Source organism: Carica papaya, chromosome 7, assembly GCF_054855325.1.
Source record: "Carica papaya isolate Zhongbai chromosome 7, ASM5485532v1, whole genome shotgun sequence".
Classification (NCBI taxonomy): domain Eukaryota; kingdom Viridiplantae; phylum Streptophyta; class Magnoliopsida; order Brassicales; family Caricaceae; genus Carica; species Carica papaya.
Window position 1 is genome coordinate 3,032,379 of NC_142315.1, and position 21,115 is coordinate 3,053,493.

Genomic DNA, 21,115 nt, shown 5'->3' on the forward strand with positions numbered 1-21,115 from the left:
TTTATTATTTATTTTTAACTTAATATTAGTATAAAAAAAGTTAAGATAAATTATTAAAATAATAATCAAATGTTAAAATTTAAAAGTTTGACAATAATTTATCTTAAAATTTAATAATTAAGATAATAAATAATAATTTAAATCATAAAATATATAGTTTATTAATAATTACTGTAATTATATATTTAAAAAATAAATTATATATATACTGAATATTTAAAAAAAAAAAAAAACAGCCAAATCACCATTGAAACAGCAGCCAGCAGCCAGCAGCTCAACACCAGTAGACAAAGTGACACAAAAATATCTCAGCTGCAGGTACTACTTTCTTCTTCCTCCCTTCGTCTTCCAAACACAGAAATGGACCATATCCAGCACAGGTTTGTCAACGTCCAAGGACTCAACCTCCATGTAGCAGAAACCGGAACCGGTCAGTCTTTTGCTTTTATACTTCTCTTCCTCTCGGCACGTCTCTACTCTCTCATCTCTATCATCACTTTCTGTCTTTTTGTGTGATTTATGATCATCAGGTTCTCAGGTAGTCATCTTCTTGCATGGATTCCCCGAGATATGGTACACCTGGCGTCACCAGATGGTTGGTTTAGCGAATGCCGGATTCCGGGTCATGGCACCCGATTACAGAGGCTACGGGTTGTCCGACCCGCCACCAGAACATGAGAAGACCACGTACGCCGATCTTATTAAAGATCTTCTGGCTCTCATCGATCACTTTGCGCTTGATAAGGTATCTGCACTGCGGATCTCTGTTTGGTGTTTTGTAATTTAAACCTCTTAATTTGAATCTCTTTGGTAACGATCCCTATCGTGTAATACATATGGCTGGATCTATTCAATTCTAATTTGATTGATACAACTGTGAATATATATATATATATATAGGTTTTTCTTGTTGGGAAGGATTTTGGAGCATGGCCGGCTTACTACTTTGCTCTTCACCATCCTGAGAGGGTGTCAGGAGTTGTGACAATCGGGGTGCCATTTTTGCCCCCTGTTTCCCTGGATCTCTACCCTCAAGTGCTTCCTGAAGGATTCTACTTATTACGGTGGCGGGTATTGATTGCTGCTACTCACATTTCTACCTTCATTTTAGATTTGGGTGCGAATTAGTTCTACTTATAAACTTAAGTTTAGATGATCGGTTTCAGACAATTTAGTTAAGGTTGAGATCAGATCTTAATTTTATGAGAATTCAATGCAAACAGGATAAAGATCTATATGTAACAATATTTTATTTCCAAATTAGAAATTTTCATGATTTATGAAAATAGAAAAATCATCAATGTGGAATTAGAAAATGTAGGACTCTACTTGGTTTTAGTTATAGATTAAATGTGTGAATTATACTAAATTTTTTACATACTGAATAATTAAATTTTGGAATTAAATGACAATAGAAATAGGCTTAAACCCTTAAACAATGCAGTGCAAATGTATTACACAAGAATGCAGTGAAACTTGTTCTTTGATGCCCGAAATCAAAATGTTATGAGAAGGAGATGCTATTTATGGCTTGTGTAAATCAAAGAACAGATGGATACTTATACAGATACTTAATTTGATAATGTTTTTCTTTGGTGTTCTAAATAGGAACCTGGAAGAGCAGAAGCTGATTTTGGGCGATTTGATGCTAAAACTGTTGTCAGGAAGGTATATATTCTCTTCTCCAGGAGTGAATTACCAATAGCCGATGAGAACCAGGAGATCATGGACTTGGTTGATGCATCTACTCCTCTGCCCTCATGGTTTTCAGAAGAAGATCTTGCAGTTTATGGGGAATTGTATGAGAAGTCAGGATTCCAAACTGCACTAAAAGTTCCATATAGGTAAATACCACTCATCCTATCTTAATCAGATGATTAATAACATCATACATGTTAGTTGAATTTTTAAGAAAGTAAGATGAAATCAAGTAGGTTAGTGAATGATTATGGGTTTTGTAGGTCATTGAAAGAAGAATTTGAGCTAAAAGATTTTACAGTTAGAGTTCCAACCCTTTTAATCATGGGAGGCAAAGACTATGTCCTTAACTTTCCTGGGATGGAGGAGCACATAAGGACTGAGAAAGTGAAGGAGTTTGTGCCTGATTTGGAGATCATATTCTTGCCGGAAGGAACTCATTTTGTTCACGAGCAGTCACCGGAGGAGATTAATCAGCTTATTCTCACATTTCTTCGCAAACATATTTGATCCTGATCGTGTCTTCCAACTCTTTGCTTCATAATTTACTTGACTATATACGTATGTGTATGTGTAGAAAAATTTAGCCATAATAAGTCTAGCGTCTAATGTTGGTGATCTCTTACTTTGTGTTTACGTGTTTGATGAGAAAAATAAAGGATAGTGTTCATTGCCCTCTTAAAGTGTAACACCCAAAAAATTATTTTTTTAATTTTTTAATTTATTTTAATTTGTATTAAAATTTTAGTTTAATTTTGTATATATTTAATTTATAAGATTTTAAATTAATTTAATTTAATTTAATGAAAATAAAAATAATAATAAAGATAAAATACGGTAAAATTATTTTTGAATTTAATTAAAATTAATTTTTAAAAAAATAGGTGAAATTTTGACTTCTGAGAGTGTTTTTGAAAAGAAAATAAGAAATCGGATGTCAAAACGTAATTAAGAAAAGTTGTGACACGTCAGCAGCCCAGTCAGCAGCCCCGGCCAACCAGGACACGCCGCGTGGCAAGGAACGCTGATGCGGGACGGGGTCACGTGGGCGATCCACGTGCATGCGATCGGACGGCCCAGATCCGTTCTCGCGCGTACGGACGGCCCAGATCAAATGTGCGCACAGACAGCCCAGATCTCACGCGTACGGACGGCTCAGATTCAATCAAGCACAGACGACCCAGATCGCATCGCGATGGACGGCCCAGATTTGATCCCAAATAAATTGCGATCGGACAGTACAGATTAAATCTTGATGGACGGTTGAGATTAAAAGGGGAAGGATATAAATAACTTCACCCACACCCGACCACAAACCCTAGCCGCCAGTGCCTCGTCGGAGAAGAAGAACCAGACGCCGGAAGAGCCGGCTGCTGCCACCCGCCGTCGCACCGGAAAATTTTCCGACCGCCAAACGAGGTAAATTTTCTCCTCTTGGCTCGTTTTTCAATGTTGAATCCGCCTATGGCCAAATCGGAGTCAAACCACCGGCTAATCGGCCGAAAAATCACGCTGAAGTCCAGCGGCGCCACCACGACTTCCCTCTGTTTTTGCCTCCGATGAGGCCCTTTCCGGTCTCTGTTCGATGTAATTTTTATACCACTGTGATCACCGTCCTTTTCTCTATAGGTTGACCGGAGCAAAATATCAAAACGCGACTCGTGCCGGAGAAGCCGCTGCACCCGAGAGCGCCGCCGCCGGTAAGTCTCGGTTTTTCATGATTTTTTGGCCCACTGAGGGCCCTAGGGTTGTTTTATCGCAGGGACCAATGCAAGTTTGGCCGAATTCGACCGAAAACGGCCAACCCGAGGCGGATCGCCACCGCAGGCGGCGGAGCCACCGTGCCAGAATTCTGATATTGGCCGAAATGGGCCGTAGGTCTGATTTGAGATTTTTTGGGACACGTGCAGGTACTGATAGTGCGTTTCAGTTTTCCGAAAAAAAGTCAGAAAATTTAAGGACAGTCCATAGGCGCACCTTAGAGCCGATTTTAGACCCCGAAACAAGTAAGGATCTCTCACCCTACCTCCTATCACGGCATTAAAGCTTAATAAATAATTAAACGGTATTTTGTGACTTTATCGATATGTATAATTGATTGAGATTGCCAATGGAGCCCGAATCTAATACATTGTTGGTCAGTTGTTGTTTGATCTATTTTTCAGTATTAAATGCAGTATGATATTTGATGTATTTATTTTATGGTCTCGTATGCATGAATCATGGTTTCTTTTATTATGGTTTGTATTATGGTGAACCCGATACTGTGTTGTCTTGTTTGGTGTCAATTACTGGTTTACATGTTTGTGTATGATTGAATGATTGAGACCAAAGAAAAGGGCAAAAAGGTTATGTGAATTGATAAATGGATAATGTGGACAGCCTGACTAGATATCTTGGGAGATGGTGGACGGACCGGGTCCATAGGGAACCCTGCCGGGAACGTGGTCTCTCATACCTGACGGAGTATGGAGACCTTATGTATTTTGGCGCCTATACCGGACGGGGTATGGAGACGGCCCGTTTCACCTTCATACCGGACGGGGTATTGAGGTTTATAGTTTTGGCGCCCATACCGGACAGGGTATGGGGACAGCCTTAGAATCAGGTTATTAATGTTAATGGTTCACGTGTAGCGAGGACCCCCGATGAATCTCATTGGATACTAGTAGGCTGGTAAAAGATGAAAATTTATTATTTGATTATTGAAGTGCAAGAGTATGACATGTGTTCTGTTACAAAGTCGATATGATTTTATGATGGTTATAATGTTATTGTTTTCATATGTTATTTTCATGAATCTCATCGAGATAAGTGGACAGTAAAAGTTTTTATGTTAATAAATGAGTTTATTATAAATTATACTTCATTGGTTGTTTTTGTTTTCTACCGACTTTTACTTCTGTGGCAGTGAGATAGTGTGATGTCTTTACTTGACTAATATAACTCATTCCTTACTTAACCATTTCAGATCAGGAAGACGTGGTTCCCGAGCCTGTTCCGCAGGAAGACGGTGAGTTAGACGCCTAAAAACTTTATAGTTCTATTTATAATTTTTATTTCGAGTATCTTTTTTAATTAGCTTATTCTTTCATATGTTGAATACGTTTTTGATTATTGTGTAACGGATGTTAATCAAAATTTTTATTACGCTTTCACATTTAATATTTTTAATACATACATATTCATTTAAATTCCGAGGCCGTCACATAAAGTCCCTTAGCTCAGCTCTCACCTGAGTCGCCTCCCCTGATTCTCTGCACCCTTGGACTTTGTGACCTTGCTAATTCTCCAGTTCTAGCAGCGTCTCTGCTTAACTCACAACTATTGCTCTCCTCAGTCTCCCAGCTCCAGCTTGTTGCTTGGTACTCATTTATGTATAAATTATTTATAATTTTATTTGATGTTCTAATTAAAAAATTCAGTCCATCTGGTTCTAATCGAAACGAGATCCAACCTAATAAAGTCCAGTTTTTTATCCAAAAGTCTAGTTTTTTATCCAAAAGTTTAAAATTTTTTTAGTCCGGCTCCAGACCCGATCTGATCTTGAGCTGACGCACACTGCTAAACTTAAACCCACACATTCAGAAAAATGAACTACGGTATCATCCATCCAAAAAGTAATTAGTGTGTGTGTGTATCTCTATATATATATATATATATATATGTATTAGCAATAAAATCCAATAGCAGACACTTAACACTTGAATTTTAGTTCAAATTACTAAACAAATTTCCATTGATGGACTATGTAAAAACACAGGTTTGGCTCTTGAGATAGGTGCAGGTTGAACACTTGGACAACCTCAGAGTATTACAGAAATGGCTTGGTCACTTGAGCTTCAAAAAAAGGGCTATCTACTTTAACATGGATAACCCCAACTTCAACGAAACACTGTTTCTGAGTACATGTATATGCGCACTAAATCTCAATAACTGCAAATAGTGAGATATCAGAGACTTACAGAAAAACCATTAATAACTAAAATCCCAAATTCAAGAACCAAAACAAATATACATATTTGTACCATGTATACACACATGAACAATTAAAAACAGGTAAGTTGTCAGGCACTATTGTTCATGACATGTTATTTCACAACCCCACAGCAATAGGCTTCCTGGACACCGATTGTGTATACCGTTCAACGGTAAACTGGCAAGTATGAAACCCAAATATTCTTTTCTGAAAGGAAGCTACTTGGCAACAATACAACATTTTCAAAGAAGCCCTCTTCTTCTCTTGTAGTCACTAACTGTCAAGGTCAAACCATGCCTCCTCCCATCATTCTCTGGCACACAGCATCCGACTGTTGCTTCTATCATTTGCTTCCTTGCCATGAATCCTTTATGAGCTCCATGGGGTCCGCCATACTTTTGAAGCATAGACAATGATATCGGAAGCTCAAAGTCATGCAGAAGATTCGATTCTGTTCCTTGATCCACGGGAGCGCTTGTGTCAACCAGCTTCCCAGCACCAGCAGCAGCTTGTAGTGCTGCAGCCGTAGCTGCAATGCCAGTAACAGATGCTACTGTGGCTCCTGGTCCTGATCCTGCTCCATTACTCTCTGAACCTGCCAATGCACTATTTGCATCAACATTTGCTTCTAAATTACCCTCTTGTCCACCAGGTTTTGCAGCATAATAGTTTCTTGATCGAGTCCACCTCCTTGAGAATGGATCATATCCAGCCTCCCCAGCTTTTAAACTTGTATTAACAGGTTTAAGTTCTGATGCATTTTTAAAATTCTCCACTCTGTTCTTTCTGTTCATCTCAGCTAGCCTAAGAGCCTTGGCATCCTTCCCCTGCGACTGCCTCGATGCCTCTAGTTGCTGCAGTCTTGTCTTGATTCTCTCCACCTCTGCATCGTCATGCTTGCTCTGTGCAACTTCCAACTCCCTCCTAAGCCGATCCTTCTCAGCTGCAATATTTAATGGCCTTATCGAGGCTGATTTTTTCTCTTTCAACATCTGCTTCACAGTTGCAGCAGAGTAGACAAATGTGTTGATTTTTTTAATGGCCTCTTTCTTGTCCAACACATCTTGTTTGCTCAGCATCCGCCCCCCACTTCGTTCAACCTCCCTAATCCACTGTTTAAACTCCTCCTCTAGCGGTGCAGAGTCAGAAACCATGGCCATCTGCCACCTGGCAGCAGAGCTGTCATTGCCCCAAATGCAATTCAGATATTTATATGTTGTCTTATTTTCTAGCTTGTATGTCCTGTCAGGATCCGTAGCATCAACATTCCGCACTATGCAAAGCCTGTAGATGGGCCCACTCCTTGACCTCCCAATGCCAACCCTCACAAAGCATCCTACAATCAGCTCCTCGAAGAAAGGCTCCATAAACCATTTTGCAAGTTTTGACCTCCTGATTGTAATTTCCTTAATATCCTCAAATTTTGGTCCCTCTGACCCAGGCATCATTCTGTCATCATCGCTGTCTATCATTCCACCATCCCCAGTTGACCCTTCATCTTCACTGCGAGACCTACTTTCACTTTCACTTTGACTGGAGCTACTCAAGCTTGTTGAAGTGAAGGGTTTCCGCTTGACAGGTGACGAGCCCCTATTGCCTGAACTTCCCCTAGATGCATCCCTCAATTTACGGTGGGCTTCTGGGTCCTGCTGCTTCAACCGTTTTGCTCTCAGCTCATTCAGCGCATCATCCTTGGCAGCTGCCCTGTCTGCAGATCTAGCAGATGACCTCACACCCCGAGAGGATGATAGAGGAGGAGTGTCTTTTGTGGAGCGTGTGCTCCTCTCATTTTCTCTCTTTGACCTAAATTTCTCCGTAAAATTCTTATCACCCTTCTTATCAGCACGTTCTGCCAATATCATCTCTCTTTGAAATTCAGTCATCCCGGCAAGCTTTTGCCGGTCTTCTTCATTCTTATAAAGATCATCACCAAAATCAGATTCATCGCTGCTCTCATCCTCATGACCAGAACCACCATGATCATAACCACCTTCTTCCTGGCTTCCATGATCATCCTCTCTCTCTGGGGGGTCCAACCTCTTCTTTAAAGGAACTTGAGATCCAGAAGGTTTCCTGTTTGCATAAGCACGATCATCATCAGAATCATCCCTCGAATCGCTTCCACCATCAGAATATGAACCCTCACGTTGCCTTCGAGATGATGGATGAGAGTTCCGGTTTCTGCCTCCAGCATTGGTTCTTCCTGCTGCCTCCAGAAGCAAATTTTCCAAATCAGCCATGATCAGCGATATCCCCTATATGTGTCAGAATTTTAACTCCTGAGAAAATGAGAAAGTATTAACCAATGACATCTGCAGTCATTAAGGGGGAAAATGATTAACATGTAAGCTGTATCATTGTGTATAACTAAATTATCAATCAAGTAAATAAAATGCACATATATATAAAATTTTGACTTACCGAAACACCTATGCTCTATTATAAGCTTATACATCAGGATAAATCTATATTGATCTTAATAATCCCCAAGATCAAAGTCCTACAATTAGAGTAGAATAACAAAAGAACCAAATAACCAACTCCCTTTGGGATGGGAAAAAGCTTAAGTTTCTTTATCTCTTAGGAAATCGGTGCAGAATAGACTAGTGAAGATTACCTAAATAGATTAGAAATTATAATGTAAAACTACTATGCAATTCAGGAACCTATTATTGAAGTTTTAATAACTTTAGGATTTTATTCTTATTGATATTTTAGGTTTTCCTATTTATATTAGCATATATTCCTGTCATTATTAGGACTATAAGTTTTAGTATTTCTTTTTTTTTAGATAAAAAGTATGAACAGTATATAGTTGTTATAGCACCAATGGGGTGCAACCCAGGTACAAAAAATATTTACAGCTCGGTTAGACTATCCATGACATGTCCAAAATCCTCAATCCTATACATGCCGTGCCCCAAGAAAATACTGCCAAAATAATGATAGCAACTATCCTTAATTTTCACAATATCACTCTCCACTCCTTCAAATGTTCTCCTATTTCTCTCTTTCCAAACCAGACAAAGAATAGTCAATAGAATAAGTTTTATAGATTTCTTCTTTTTACAAACCCCACCACACGCCCAATAAGTTTTAGTATTTCTTAGTCTAATCCTACTTATTAAAGATTACTTAGAGAGCACTATAAATATCTTTGGGACATAATTTAATTATTCAATAACATATTTTGATAGCTTATCAAAACTTGATTGCGTGATTCAATCAAGTTCAGGTGTGAAACTAAGAAACTTTAGGTGGTATGTCTAGGTTTTTATCCTCAAAATTCCTAATCGGACATAACTACCCTATTTATCCTAAATCAAGAAAGACCCTTAACTAGAGCAGAACAGTAAAACATCTCACTTAGTCTTTTTAAGATCAGAATGGTTATTTGCACTATACAACCAACTCAAACCTAAAATTTCTATCACAGCGACTTCAGAATTCATATCCAAACCATCAAAATAGTTGATACACGAAAGAACTTAATGCACACCTACACATTAATGCTACACAATAGACTCGTCAAAAAATGCATAAGGCACATTTATCAGGAGCCAGGAAGCAATAAGAACTAAAATATGGAACTGGAAAACAATAAATTCAACATGTGCAAAAGTAGTATTCTCCTTCCCTTCAAATTTTAGGGAAAAAGCTTACCATATTAAGTCTTAGAAACAAAGAAAGAACAAAACCAAGAACAAAATATATTAACCAACATGAGGAAAATCTGGTTATATTTGGATTGTAACATCAACTGTTCCCCGTCCAGAACAAAAATTCAGAAATTAGAGCAAAATCATCAAGTCAACTCTACCCTAAACATGTAAAAAAGAAACCGGTGCGAAAGATTGAACATTCAACAGATTTATCCAACAACAAGAAGAAACAAGAAACTATGGCAAAATAACCAGAGCTTGTAACTTAAATACAAAAATAATAAGAAAAATAATCAAATCATGCTGAAAAACAATGTCCCTCCTCCCCTCACATAAACTTCAGATTTTAAGTTCCTAAAACACCAAACAAACACCGTGCCCAAAATAGTAACCTTCAGTTCCCTCTTCTATTTTATCACTTCCCAAGCGTCCAAATAAACAAAGAAGAACAAAGCCACCATCTTAATCGGACTTACTTCTTTTTTAGATAATTAATCGAACTTACTTTAACAACAACAAAAAAATGAAAATAAACAAAAGCTTAACAATGAAACTACAAAATCTTAGCAGACAAGAATTAACGGGAGAAATGCTATCTCTTCTTTTAAAAATCAAATAAATGTATACAAGAATTAATTATATAAAAAACCAGGAAGAAGAGAGACCAGTCGAGTTTGTAGATCGAGATATCAAAGAAGATGACCTAGAATTTTATTGTTCTGGTTAGCTGTTGGGAGAGAAAATTCTTCTGCAGACGATCAAACCAAGCGCGAGTTTCTCGAATCAAGCCAAAGTTCACGCTTCGTGCAGGAGAAAGTCGAGAGATGAGTTTCTGGAAAGTACGTGGCAGCTGATTTGATGCCGGTTACAGAGAGAAGAAACGAAGGCGAAGCGATGCAGAACAGATGCGTGCCGGTGAGGTACAGTCGGTAGGAACCAGCCCCCTGAAGAAGACATTGAAGAGATGAGAGAAACGAAACCCTAAAAGATCATTCGAAATACTATTTTATATATTTTCGCTTTTAATCAAACAAAAAATGTAAATTCATAATATTATAGCAAGACAATTACAAATATCAAGTAAATTATGTATATATATATATATATATTGGAACACATAATATTTTTAATTTACTAGTGAAGAATTAAACTTAAAATCATATCCAAACCATCAAATAACTCAATATCATAATCACCTTAATGCATATTAATCTTTAATATTATAAAGATTAGGGTTTTGAAATTTAATTTAACCAAATGTATAATGTATAAATCTTTCGTATTAAGAATGGTAAGGTTTCGAAAGATATCACGTAATATATATATATATAATGATCAAATAACATGCATATAATCAAATAAAGTTCGATGTAAAAATGAACAACATGTCAACATCTCCTAGTAATGTTAGAGGGGACTAATGAACGGTCGAAAACTTGAATATCTTTTTAAATATAAATTTTATACAAATATAGAAAATATTAAATAAATTTAAATGGTATAAGGGGGTCAATGAACTTGTTTATGTTAATTTTCTATTAAAAAAATTTTTTATTAAGAAATTATTAAACTAAAATAATAATAAATTTAATATAAAATCTAACATGTGATTTTTTTCCTTTAGATAAAAAGATTTTTTTTTCCATAATCATCTCTTTCTATATTTTACTTTAGAATATAACATGCTTAGAACACATTTGATTATATCTTCTAATTAGTATACATCTCTCCAAAATACTAACTTTAAAGTTTAATATAGTAAAAACTTCTTCTATTTTTGTTTTTTTTTTTAAAAAAAAAAATTAGTAAACATTGTTTGAGTATTTGAATTGATTTTGATAGTAACAAAATTTAATATTTTACTGATATTTATTTATAAATTTACTGATAGTAAAAATAATATAAATTAAAAAATAAAAAGGATGAACCGTAAAAGATTACAATGATAATAATAAAAAAAAAACGATTTAAAAAATAATTATTTTACTTTTTATAAATAGACTATTCAATTTTGAAATTTTTGAAATTTTTTTGTTCTTTGCAATTTGCTCATAAACTTACTTTGAAAATTATTGCTTTGGAAATATTTTCTTTAATTTTAAAATGTTAGTTTATTTGAAAAACAAGTTCTGAAAAAAAATCAAAATAATGGAAATTCTTTTTAAATTCTCCAAAACATTAAAAGACTTTTTGCTTTAGTTTGTTTTATTCGTTTCAAGTACAAATTTATTTGATTTCGCACGATATAAGAATTAACTCATTAATGTGTTAATAAAACCACAGTGGCCGAATTAAATTTCATTACAACAAATCATGATATATTCAAACAAAAAAAATATTCTTTTAATAATTAAATTTTTTTACCCTAATTTTTTTTATATTTAAAAAATATTCATACCCATATATGTAATTGACACCCAATTTTCTTAATGGAGTAAGTAGCTCACATGTTCTTACATCATCTCAGATTAGTGTTGACCTTTACCTGAGTGCCATTCTGATTATAAAAAATTAATATTTACATATACCTACAATATCCATGTTTAAAATTTTACCAAACAAACTTTACATAAAAAAAATATATACACACACTATGCATTATTCAAATAAAAGATAAGCAACCCAAAATCACCAATCACCATGATTTATAACCCATCTCAACCAGCAAAAATTAAATGAGAGTACTCCTAGAATTTAAAGATTACTCCCCAAACAAGAAAAGGAAATCACATAAAACCATTTACCATTCTCGAATCTCTATTTACAATAATCTTTTTGAAACAAACAATAATCCCTTGCAGAGGCATGTACGCTGGAAACGGGTAAAAAAAATTACATATAAGATATACGTCAGTAAGAAAATTTTGATTCTACTATCATTTCTGTATACAAGCAGCGAAGCCTGCACCATGATTCGATTAAAGAGCTATAAAAGAATACTTAAGGAAGGAATGAAACAAAAACTGTTAATCAAAGAAAAAGAGAAGGGGTGGAGGGATGGATAGATGGAAACAGGTCAATCAGACTATAACACAGGCCTGTAGTCGGATCTGATACAATATATGCTGCAGAAATCCCAGCCTCTTGGGCACTGGCATCATGTAATAACCTAAATCTAATCTACAAGGGCTGAAGGCTGAAGCTGTACAAGAGAATCTTCATTTCTCAACTTCTCATGGCTCCCTACATGACTCGATTACTTCACTAACAGCTTTATGAGTCTCCGGTGAGATCATGTTCAAGGTCAAATGAAATGCCTGAATGGAAGGGGAAAAAGTAGGAAATGAGAGAAATGAAGAACAAAAAGGAGCAGAATCAAGTTCTCAAGCAAAACATAACCATTTCATTTCCAAACCTTCACCATTCTATGGGTTCTCAACAAATCAATCAAGCCAGGGCATTCAAATCAGCAAACAGACCAACCAATTTTCATTCTCTTACATATACTATTTCTCTTGATATTAAGAAATATATAGATAAGGAATACAACCAGCTACAAACAAGGATTAAGTAATGGGATGTCTACAGGGTTTTCCATCAACCTGTAGGTAATATTTCATTGATGATCAGCTAATAAGTTGAAGAGACATACCACAAATTTCTCTAGCACAGGCACCAGAATTGCCAGATTGCGATTTGGGAGACAATCAGAAATTGCATTCCGTATACTCTTACTGTCAGGGGAAAAAAAATTGATTTCAATAAGGATTACAATCAGAAAGGTTTGTAAAAGTTAGAGAATATAAACCTCTCAGTCGAAATAAATGCAAGTAACAATGCTGCATAAGCTTCCACAATCATCTTCTCTGCTTCTTTCTCCCCTTGTAACAAAGCTTCCTCATCATTCTGCACAACATTTGTAACAAATGCAGACTTAGAACATGCCAATCATGATTAAATTCCTTCAGCCTCCTAAGACAACTAAGGTGCTTATGATTTGCAGCCAATTTGATTGAGAAAATCAAAGTTTAATACAATTGATGCAGCCAAATGAATGAATAGAACATATTGAGCTTTGCACTGATGTTATTCTTCTGATTTCTCTTCTCTTATATGATAAAAGAGGGATAACCTACTATTACATTCTATCTCATAGAGAGAAATGGAAGGTAAATCCTTGCTAAATAAAGTAGATGCTAAATTGGTTAAGAAACAGGACAGAACTTACAACCAAGAAATATGATTACATATATGTCACTCACCCATGAGACCAGGTTCTCTTCTCCAGCTGGGTCAACTGCTCCACGGTTGGCAAGAAAGATAGAACATAGTAGTGGAATTACATCCCTGTGATTCTCTTCTTCCAACCCCTCTGAATTAGGTAACGAAACACTTGCTGCTGCAAGCCGTGATCTGTAATGAATCACCTAAAACGTTTAGCTGAAAAAGAAATGGTACATTTGCATGCTACATGCTAGTAAAGGTCAATGTATAAAATATCAACAACAACTATGTATACAGACAGACAATGATTGGCAAAGATTAACCTGTTGCATCCATCTTTCTCTACCAAGTTTACAAGCAAGCCCAATATTGCAACAAGGAGATCTGACTCTTGCTCAGTAAGATGTTTATCCTTCTGAAGTTCAGGTTCAATGCTCAAACTGTTCTCATCCGTTTCATTGAAGAGAGATAAAGAAGAGCTAAAAGAAGGGAAGTGTGTAGCTATCAATGATGACATGGTTTCCAGCCCTCCACAGGCAGCAATTTGCTGACAGCCAACGGGGTTATCATTTGTTAAATTCATTAGAACCTGCCAAAAGGTTAACAACCCAACTTGAGTTAAACAAAGAGCCTATGTTAGAAACCAACAGAATATCAAAGAGTAAAAAAGTAAGGAAAAATAAAACATTATATATTCTACAAAATGCAAGGGTTTATCAGGCTTGTGAATGAATATGTGTTAAGAGAACAAAAACTACAAATAAAGGAAAAAACCTTGAGTTCACAGTATCAGTCAAACCATTGTATCAAAGTTCATGAATCAAGTTGGATTAAAGAATAGTGTGAATTTTGAATCGAAGGAACACCTTGATAGCAGTAAGAAGGCAGTCAGATAGAAGACTGTAATATTCCTCCTCAGCAGCATCTGGAGAAGGGATTTCATGAGAACGGTGATTTTCTGCATTACTTGATTCTTCTTGAGAATTTACTCCATGGTTAGATTTTTGTTGGCTCATCATTAGCTGCTGCTGGAACCCATCTTCAAGTTCTATGTATCTTTTCCTATGCTTTTGAGCTTCAGGTATCTTTTGTTTACCTGATAGCAAGTCCCATTTTGAGGGCTCAAACTCATCTTCGTCAAATGCATAAGGATCTTGACCATCCTCCAAAAATGAAAACTCTTCATGTTTTCCACTATCTAGTTTACTGCAAGCACTGGAGTTTGTCCTTGACCTGTGACTGCTTGCATGTGTTCCACTGAATGAACTGCTCAATTTCCCACTATATGATCCAGATATTGAAGAACCAACTCTAATCCTTAGCAAACAACGATCATTCATTGGCGCAGTAGTCGTTTCAGAACCAGATACAGAGCGACTTGACTGCAGAGTTGATTGATTGTTCTGAGATGCATGGGAGCTCTTCCTAGAGGAAGTCCCTGTATTTAAGCATTTTGTAGAACTTATGCATATAACCTCATTGTTGTCTGCTGCAAATTAGCAATAAATCCTTAGATATACAGAAAGAGAAAAAAATAGTGAGAGAAGGACAGTATATTAAGAGTAACAAGTACCTTTAAAATCATCTGCGAACGCCAATTCAGAAGCATGACCAAGCACATCAGAAAAACTACTAGGCTTTTCATCATTGGACACAGCTGCCAAATTTCTGCGTAGATAGAGACCTGAAAACAGGTGGCCAAGTCATCAAAATGCAAATGGTCTCAGAAAAGGGGAAACATATCATCAAAGGTAACTTCCAGAGCTTTTACTCACGCGAAAGAATCTTGATGAAGCTAATCATAAGTTCCATAAAAGACAGTTGTGACTGACAAGAAGCCAGGTTTCCTTTCATTGCAAGCAAATGAGTCTGCATTGGAAGAGAAAAGCAACACAAAGTTAATCAACATCAAATGGCCGTTCAAGTATCACAGAACATATGTGAGAAAGGGAAAGATAGAAATCACATCCCAATACCTGATTATCTTTACTAAGGAATGCTGCATTCTCCATGATTTTCAAAAATTTTAGAAGTAAGGCAAGAGTCTCTTTATCCAAATGATCTTTTCTGTCCTTAGAAGAAGATACACTACACTCCATCCTTCCCTGCTGATGTAATTATATTTTTTATAGAAAAAGAAATATCATTAAGACAAGAAAAGAGAATACAAAACAGTAGAGGATTTGATATCCTCCTAGATTAAAAAAAAAAAAAAGAACAGGAAAAAAGGAGATAGTCTAGTGCCCCTTAAACAGAGAAGGCTGTCCAATCTCTATGCAACAAATATCATCTATAATTATGCCTGTACACCATAAGATAAATTTCTAAAACAGAAATTAACAGAGAGGGCATAAAATAAGCGGCTATGTCTAGAGACTTCACCTTAAATGAGAAAATGAAACCATGCAAAAACAGTAGGTGAGTAGAATGGGAACTCAAGAATATTAAACTTGATGGGCCCAGTATCCATCAATACTATATCTAAGCATGAGGAGACCATCTTAGAATGAAATTCTGGATATATTAAAATCAAAGGGGTCAAATCCATCAGTACTATATATCCAAGCATGAAACCATCATTTTGGGACATCTACTCACAATTCAAGAAGTGCAAGGAATGACAACCTTAAAAACCTCTCTGGGTCAGTCATTCTTTTCATACTGCTTCTCTTTCTGATTCTTGTTTAGTGCATCCATGTATCAACAAAATTTTCATGTCACACACTGAATTCTCAGTTTCTTGAGAAATAGATCGGCAAGAGAAAAGGGTTATAAGAACAAACTCTTGTGATAAAAAGGTTATGACAACCTCCAGAATCTAAAACAAGTATAGTAATACAGATAATGAGATCAAACAAACATACTGGCTCACACCTCTATAACAGAATGACAATTCATGGCGATCTCAAAAACCGCATCAAGTCCTCCATGCTCTCGTAATTTTTCCTTGAAGTTGCCCCCAGTTTTTCTCACTGTATCTGGGTTATCTGGCAAATCCAACACAGAGAAAGAAACAAAATAAATCTCAGCAATGAGAAGAAAATCACTTAGAGAGAGAAGTCAGGATGAGGAATGATTCCTATAGTGCATGTTGTCTTAGTTCCATTGATTTACTAGTTTAAGAACTTATACAGGGGATCCCAACTGCCGCTAGCTTAAAAGGACACATTTAACTTTCTTAAGACCAGAATCCCAAAGTACTAGTTCCTCAACGTAAAAATTAAAGAAAACAAAACAGTCCCAAAATACCAATTTCAACCATATCTAAGATTCTTATTATTAAACCTAGTATTCTGTCTTCAACAATGGCAACAACAAATAACCTACAGGCCTAACTAGGCCATCTATAAAAATAATGATTAGCTCAAATAGATAGCAAAAGAGGAAGATTATCCAAATACCTTCAAATGAAATTTTAGATAAGCAAGCTTTCTCCAAAATCAACAAAGCTATCCATTTTGGGTTTAATTCTGGCCTCTTGACTCCACTGCCATCCCCATCTGGAGGCTTTAATTGCTTGCAAGTAACCAGAATTTCCTGAACTTTGGAAATAATAGCAGCAGAGCTTGAATCTGACACTTTAGTTGTATCTCGAACAACATCAGCATCCCTGCGTAATGACAAAAGTTTGCATCCCAGCTTTCGTGTCTTGTCCTCAGTTGTGGTGGAGACAATTGGTTTTAACAATTTAATTAGAAAACGAATGCAGGAGGGTGACTCCAGAAGGTGCTCATCTTGACCCTGCAGGTGATATTTTTTGTAGAAAATAAATGTTGCTATAGAAAGAAAGAGAAGTAGAACAAGCAAAGGACTAAATATCCCCATAAAAGAAAAAAAAAAGGTATTATTAGAGAATGAAATTAAATGTCCTCAGGGTATGGCAAGATGATAAATATTACGTGAAAATAGAACTTAGTACTCGGAAGCGCATGAACATGCAATAACATAACTGAAATTATTAGGACTTCAGAGAGAACTGAGTATACAATTTACATCAAATTCAAGTTTTTGAATTTAAAATAATCATCTACTAACTTTACATTTGTTCAGAAAACTATATTATTTACAATTATTAGATATAATGAATAAAAGCATTATTAAATTATAGACCTCAGTCTTAAAAAAAAATAGAGATTATAGTTAGGTCCATGGGCAGAGACAGAAATAGGCCTGATCCTCAAAACAGCTAGCAGTTGATAATTAGGAGCATAATCTTTGGCATATGCAATTTAACTTAAATGACCATCCATATAATCAGAATCCTTTAATGTTCATCAGGAAGTATTAGCGGCAAGCCCAATGTTGGCCTTCCCAGCAAATAAGATAAGTAATTATTATCTACCCTGCTTAGCCACCTGTTCAAGATAGTCTCATACTCAACACTTATATGCAAAACCATTTGTCAACAAGCCATGGTTACTGATTCAACATTCACTAAAACTAAAGCTTCTCAGACTGAACAACTTACATCACCCGTCAATACAAAGAAAAGAGTAGCTGCAGCCAGATTACTTAGCGTGTCGTCAAGACTGAGACCCAAAAGAGCATCAACTATAGTCTTTGCAATCCTGAAAACAACATAATTCAGAAGGGTTGCAGCCAAAAAAAAAAAAGGAACTGAAGTCCAGATTTCTGCATAATTGGAAGAAATGCCATTTATGATTTCACAAAATCAAAAAAGGAAAAAAAAAACCGATTATAGTCACTCATTTAGATGACCCAAATTCCATTTAATGAACAACACACTTGTCATATTTTTTCTTCATAGCATGCTTTGAGAGAGTATGAGAAAGTGGAGTCTCAAATAGCCAAAATAATATAAATTTCGAATGCAGGGGAAAATTTTGATTATTTCATATAACAGGTACAAATTGATATTCTGACACATTTCCACTAATACCATGATACAAATCTCATTTTATAATTGAATTGGTCAATTCAGATTTTTATCAAGCTATTAATGGAAATGTAATGCCAAATTACCTGTTCTGATCTATTAATATATTTATAGCTCGTATATTTAAATAAGGAACCAAGCATACCCAAAATTTGTAAAGATTCATTCTAGAAGTAAAAATTGAAAAGGCAATTACTTTAGGACATGAGGGCAAATCCCCAGAGGTTACATGAGGTCAACCAGCCTAGTCCTTACCCACTCCAAAAGAAAATTCCAAGAAGGCAAGACAATCCATAGGGAATATCATTCGACTCAATCAGGCCCGCAAATCCAACAGGACTGAAGAAATGGGTAGCATATCTGTAGTGCTTCCCCTTCAATTAACTAGGAATTATATGCAACTTTGTGTTTTCTTTTATATCTCTCATTATCATGCTCTACTGCTTTTAGGTGACAGCTATTACATGAAAATGTAAGAAATACTGATATTATTATCTTGTCAGCCTCCTATATAAACCCAACCAAGTTTGAAGTTTTCCATCAATCCTATAATGCCTTTTGGCAATTAACACTGTAATTCCTTGAAAAGAAATATAGAATCTAATGGATCCCATATATAACATGAATAAGCCCTTAAAAAAACTCTACGGATGCCATTACTTGATGCCAATCTTCTGAAAAATCTTTGTACAAGCTTCAAACCCACTTAGCCATAAACACAGTTCTACTCGAACTGTACATTTCTAAAATCAACTTTCGTCATAAAATTCAAATAACCCCAGATGTCTATACAAATTTCCTAGCATTGCCTCTAACATAACCCATAACTCATCCTCAAAACCAAAACCAAAACCAAAAAAATGAAAGAAAAGATAATAATAAATAAAGCAAATTCCTTCAAAGAACCTACCCTTGAGCTCTCAACAGCCTTCTCTGCTGCACAGTACCGCAAATCGACAACAAGGACAAAAGGCTGGCTCTCCTGATCCTCAGCTGCTGGCCCTTCTTTAGCCCATCAAGCGCAAAATTTACCTCGTCAACATGCTCCATCATCTCCCCAAACTCCTGGGCCTCCATCAGCGTTGAGGTAACCGGAATCAAGGACCCAGATGAATGAGCAAAAGAGGAAGAAGAAGAAGGGGGAAACCTTTTACCAGTGTTCCCGCTCCTATGCTTCTTGCCCCTCCTCACGACGCCGTTGGTCGAATCGTCATCGAAATGGGATTTCCTCCGCAAAGTTGATTGAGAGTTGTCCTGGGATGAGCTGGGATCGAGCGAAGAAGGCCAGAAAGAAGAAGATTCCTGAGAAGAAAAGGGGAAGCTATAAAAATCTTGCGGCGGCGCTTCTTGGGAAGAGAAAGAGTCTCTGAAAGGGTCCGCTACGTCGTCGTTTAAGGAGTCCGAGTAAGCCCTCGCGATTCCTTTGTTGCGGCGACCGTATGTCCTCACGATCATGGTCGCTGCTTCGTGATTATCTTGAACAACAACAAGGACTACAAGAATTTGAATTTGGCATTTAAACAAACCACAGGGGTAATTTGGGAAAAAAGAAGAATCCGATAATTCGAAAACCCTCCTCCCCGTCTCTCTTTCTCTGTTCAATCCAACGGGGAGCTGACGAAGAGAGGAGAAGAAGCTTTTTCCAGTTCCGGAACAGTGAAAAGAGAATTTTGGTTTGAGCTTGATTTTTCCGAGTTGGGTCGGGTTTGGAATTTTGTGAAATTCAGAGCTTTTTTTCTCCTCTTTGTTTGTTGGGGATTTGGGTTAATTAGATTTCAGGTTACTTGGCGATGTTGAGGGTATTTTAGTCATTTCACAATTCTCTTTTTTTATTTTTACAATAATTATAATAATAATAATAATGTCATAAATATGCATTAGTGATGTTGAATAAATTTTTTATTTGGTACGGGAAAAGTTCAAGTTTGGTTTGATATGAAGTTTTGAGGTAACAAATATTATATTTTATCACAATATATATATATATATAATATATACATTGTAACTTGAATCTAAAATTAAGTAATTAAAGATAAAAAATTATTAATTTAATCTTTAATTATATTTTCTTAATTGGAACAATAAAAATGGATTAAAAAAACCAAAATACTATTTTAAATTCTTTTTTTAAAAAAAAAAACCCCCCAATTTATGACCCAAATTTATTTCTCACACAAACCACTTTAATCCATTTCATAAATCCAAAAGAACCCATTAAACTTTTTTGCATTTTCATTAAACCCATCAAGAAATAAGCCCAAATACTCATTAATTAATATACATAAAATGTGTATACATTATTATATTTTTTATATTTTAGATTCAATAACTTAAAATACTTTAGACTAATTATGTAATCTTTTTAATGTATTAAATTTGTAATTGTTTAATATTAACATAAAATACTAGTTACAAAAGTAAATTATTAAATAAGACCATAATGTATAAACATGTTTTAAATACCTTATAGAAATCTTCATGTGATGTATATCTTATTTTAACATTGATATTACATTTGATTCAAATCTTATTTATTCATATTTAATATTTATATTTTAATTATTTAATATGCAAAAATTAACAATAATTTATAATTTATATATTTAATGAATAATTTATCTATATATATGTATATAAGTAACACGGATGAATGTCACATGGTATTTTGTTATTCTTTGAAATAAAAAATCAAAATAATATCTTAATATTAATTAT

General features: G+C 35.5%; 3 protein-coding genes across 6 annotated transcripts; 1 reads left to right on the forward strand and 2 right to left on the reverse strand.

Moving 5' to 3' along the window:
- Positions 1 to 225: 225 nt before the first annotated feature.
- On the forward strand, positions 226 to 2,381 carry LOC110814041 (epoxide hydrolase 2-like). Its single transcript, XM_022041361.2, has 5 exons — positions 226 to 430; positions 531 to 745; positions 901 to 1,071; positions 1,609 to 1,844; positions 1,962 to 2,381. The coding sequence occupies exons 1-5, from the start codon at positions 361 to 363 to the stop codon at positions 2,206 to 2,208; spliced, it is 939 nt and encodes a 312-aa protein (XP_021897053.1). The 5' UTR covers positions 226 to 360; the 3' UTR covers positions 2,209 to 2,381.
- A 3,231-nt stretch (positions 2,382 to 5,612) lies between these two features.
- VIP5 (plus-3 domain-containing protein) lies at positions 5,613 to 10,386 on the reverse strand. 2 transcript variants are annotated; one of them, XM_022046448.2, is made up of 2 exons: positions 10,043 to 10,386; positions 5,613 to 7,956 (listed from the first exon to the last, which is right to left on the reverse strand). In XM_022046448.2, exon 2 carries the CDS (start codon positions 7,915 to 7,917, stop codon positions 5,920 to 5,922), a length of 1,998 nt encoding a protein of 665 aa, XP_021902140.2. In that variant the 5' UTR covers positions 7,918 to 7,956; positions 10,043 to 10,386; the 3' UTR covers positions 5,613 to 5,919. The 2 variants fall into 2 exon arrangements, with proteins under 2 accessions (XP_021902140.2, XP_088064799.1); XM_088208673.1 differs by having other exon boundaries at positions 5,613 to 7,989; positions 10,043 to 10,179.
- Positions 10,387 to 12,065: 1,679 nt separating this feature from the next.
- LOC110817858 (wings apart-like protein 2) lies at positions 12,066 to 20,152 on the reverse strand. 3 transcript variants are annotated; one of them, XM_088207530.1, is made up of 13 exons: positions 19,311 to 20,152; positions 17,972 to 18,071; positions 16,905 to 17,244; positions 16,378 to 16,490; positions 15,480 to 15,611; positions 15,279 to 15,372; positions 15,077 to 15,187; positions 14,370 to 14,992; positions 13,827 to 14,092; positions 13,542 to 13,692; positions 13,088 to 13,185; positions 12,932 to 13,013; positions 12,066 to 12,596 (listed from the first exon to the last, which is right to left on the reverse strand). In XM_088207530.1, the coding sequence occupies exons 1-13, from the start codon at positions 19,853 to 19,855 to the stop codon at positions 12,513 to 12,515; spliced, it is 2,739 nt and encodes a 912-aa protein (XP_088063656.1). In that variant the 5' UTR covers positions 19,856 to 20,152; the 3' UTR covers positions 12,066 to 12,512. The 3 variants fall into 3 exon arrangements, with proteins under 3 accessions (XP_088063656.1, XP_088063658.1, XP_088063657.1); XM_088207532.1 differs by having other exon boundaries at positions 15,480 to 15,608; positions 19,311 to 20,151; XM_088207531.1 differs by having other exon boundaries at positions 14,370 to 14,989; positions 19,311 to 20,151.
- Between the last annotated feature and the right edge of the window lie 963 nt (positions 20,153 to 21,115).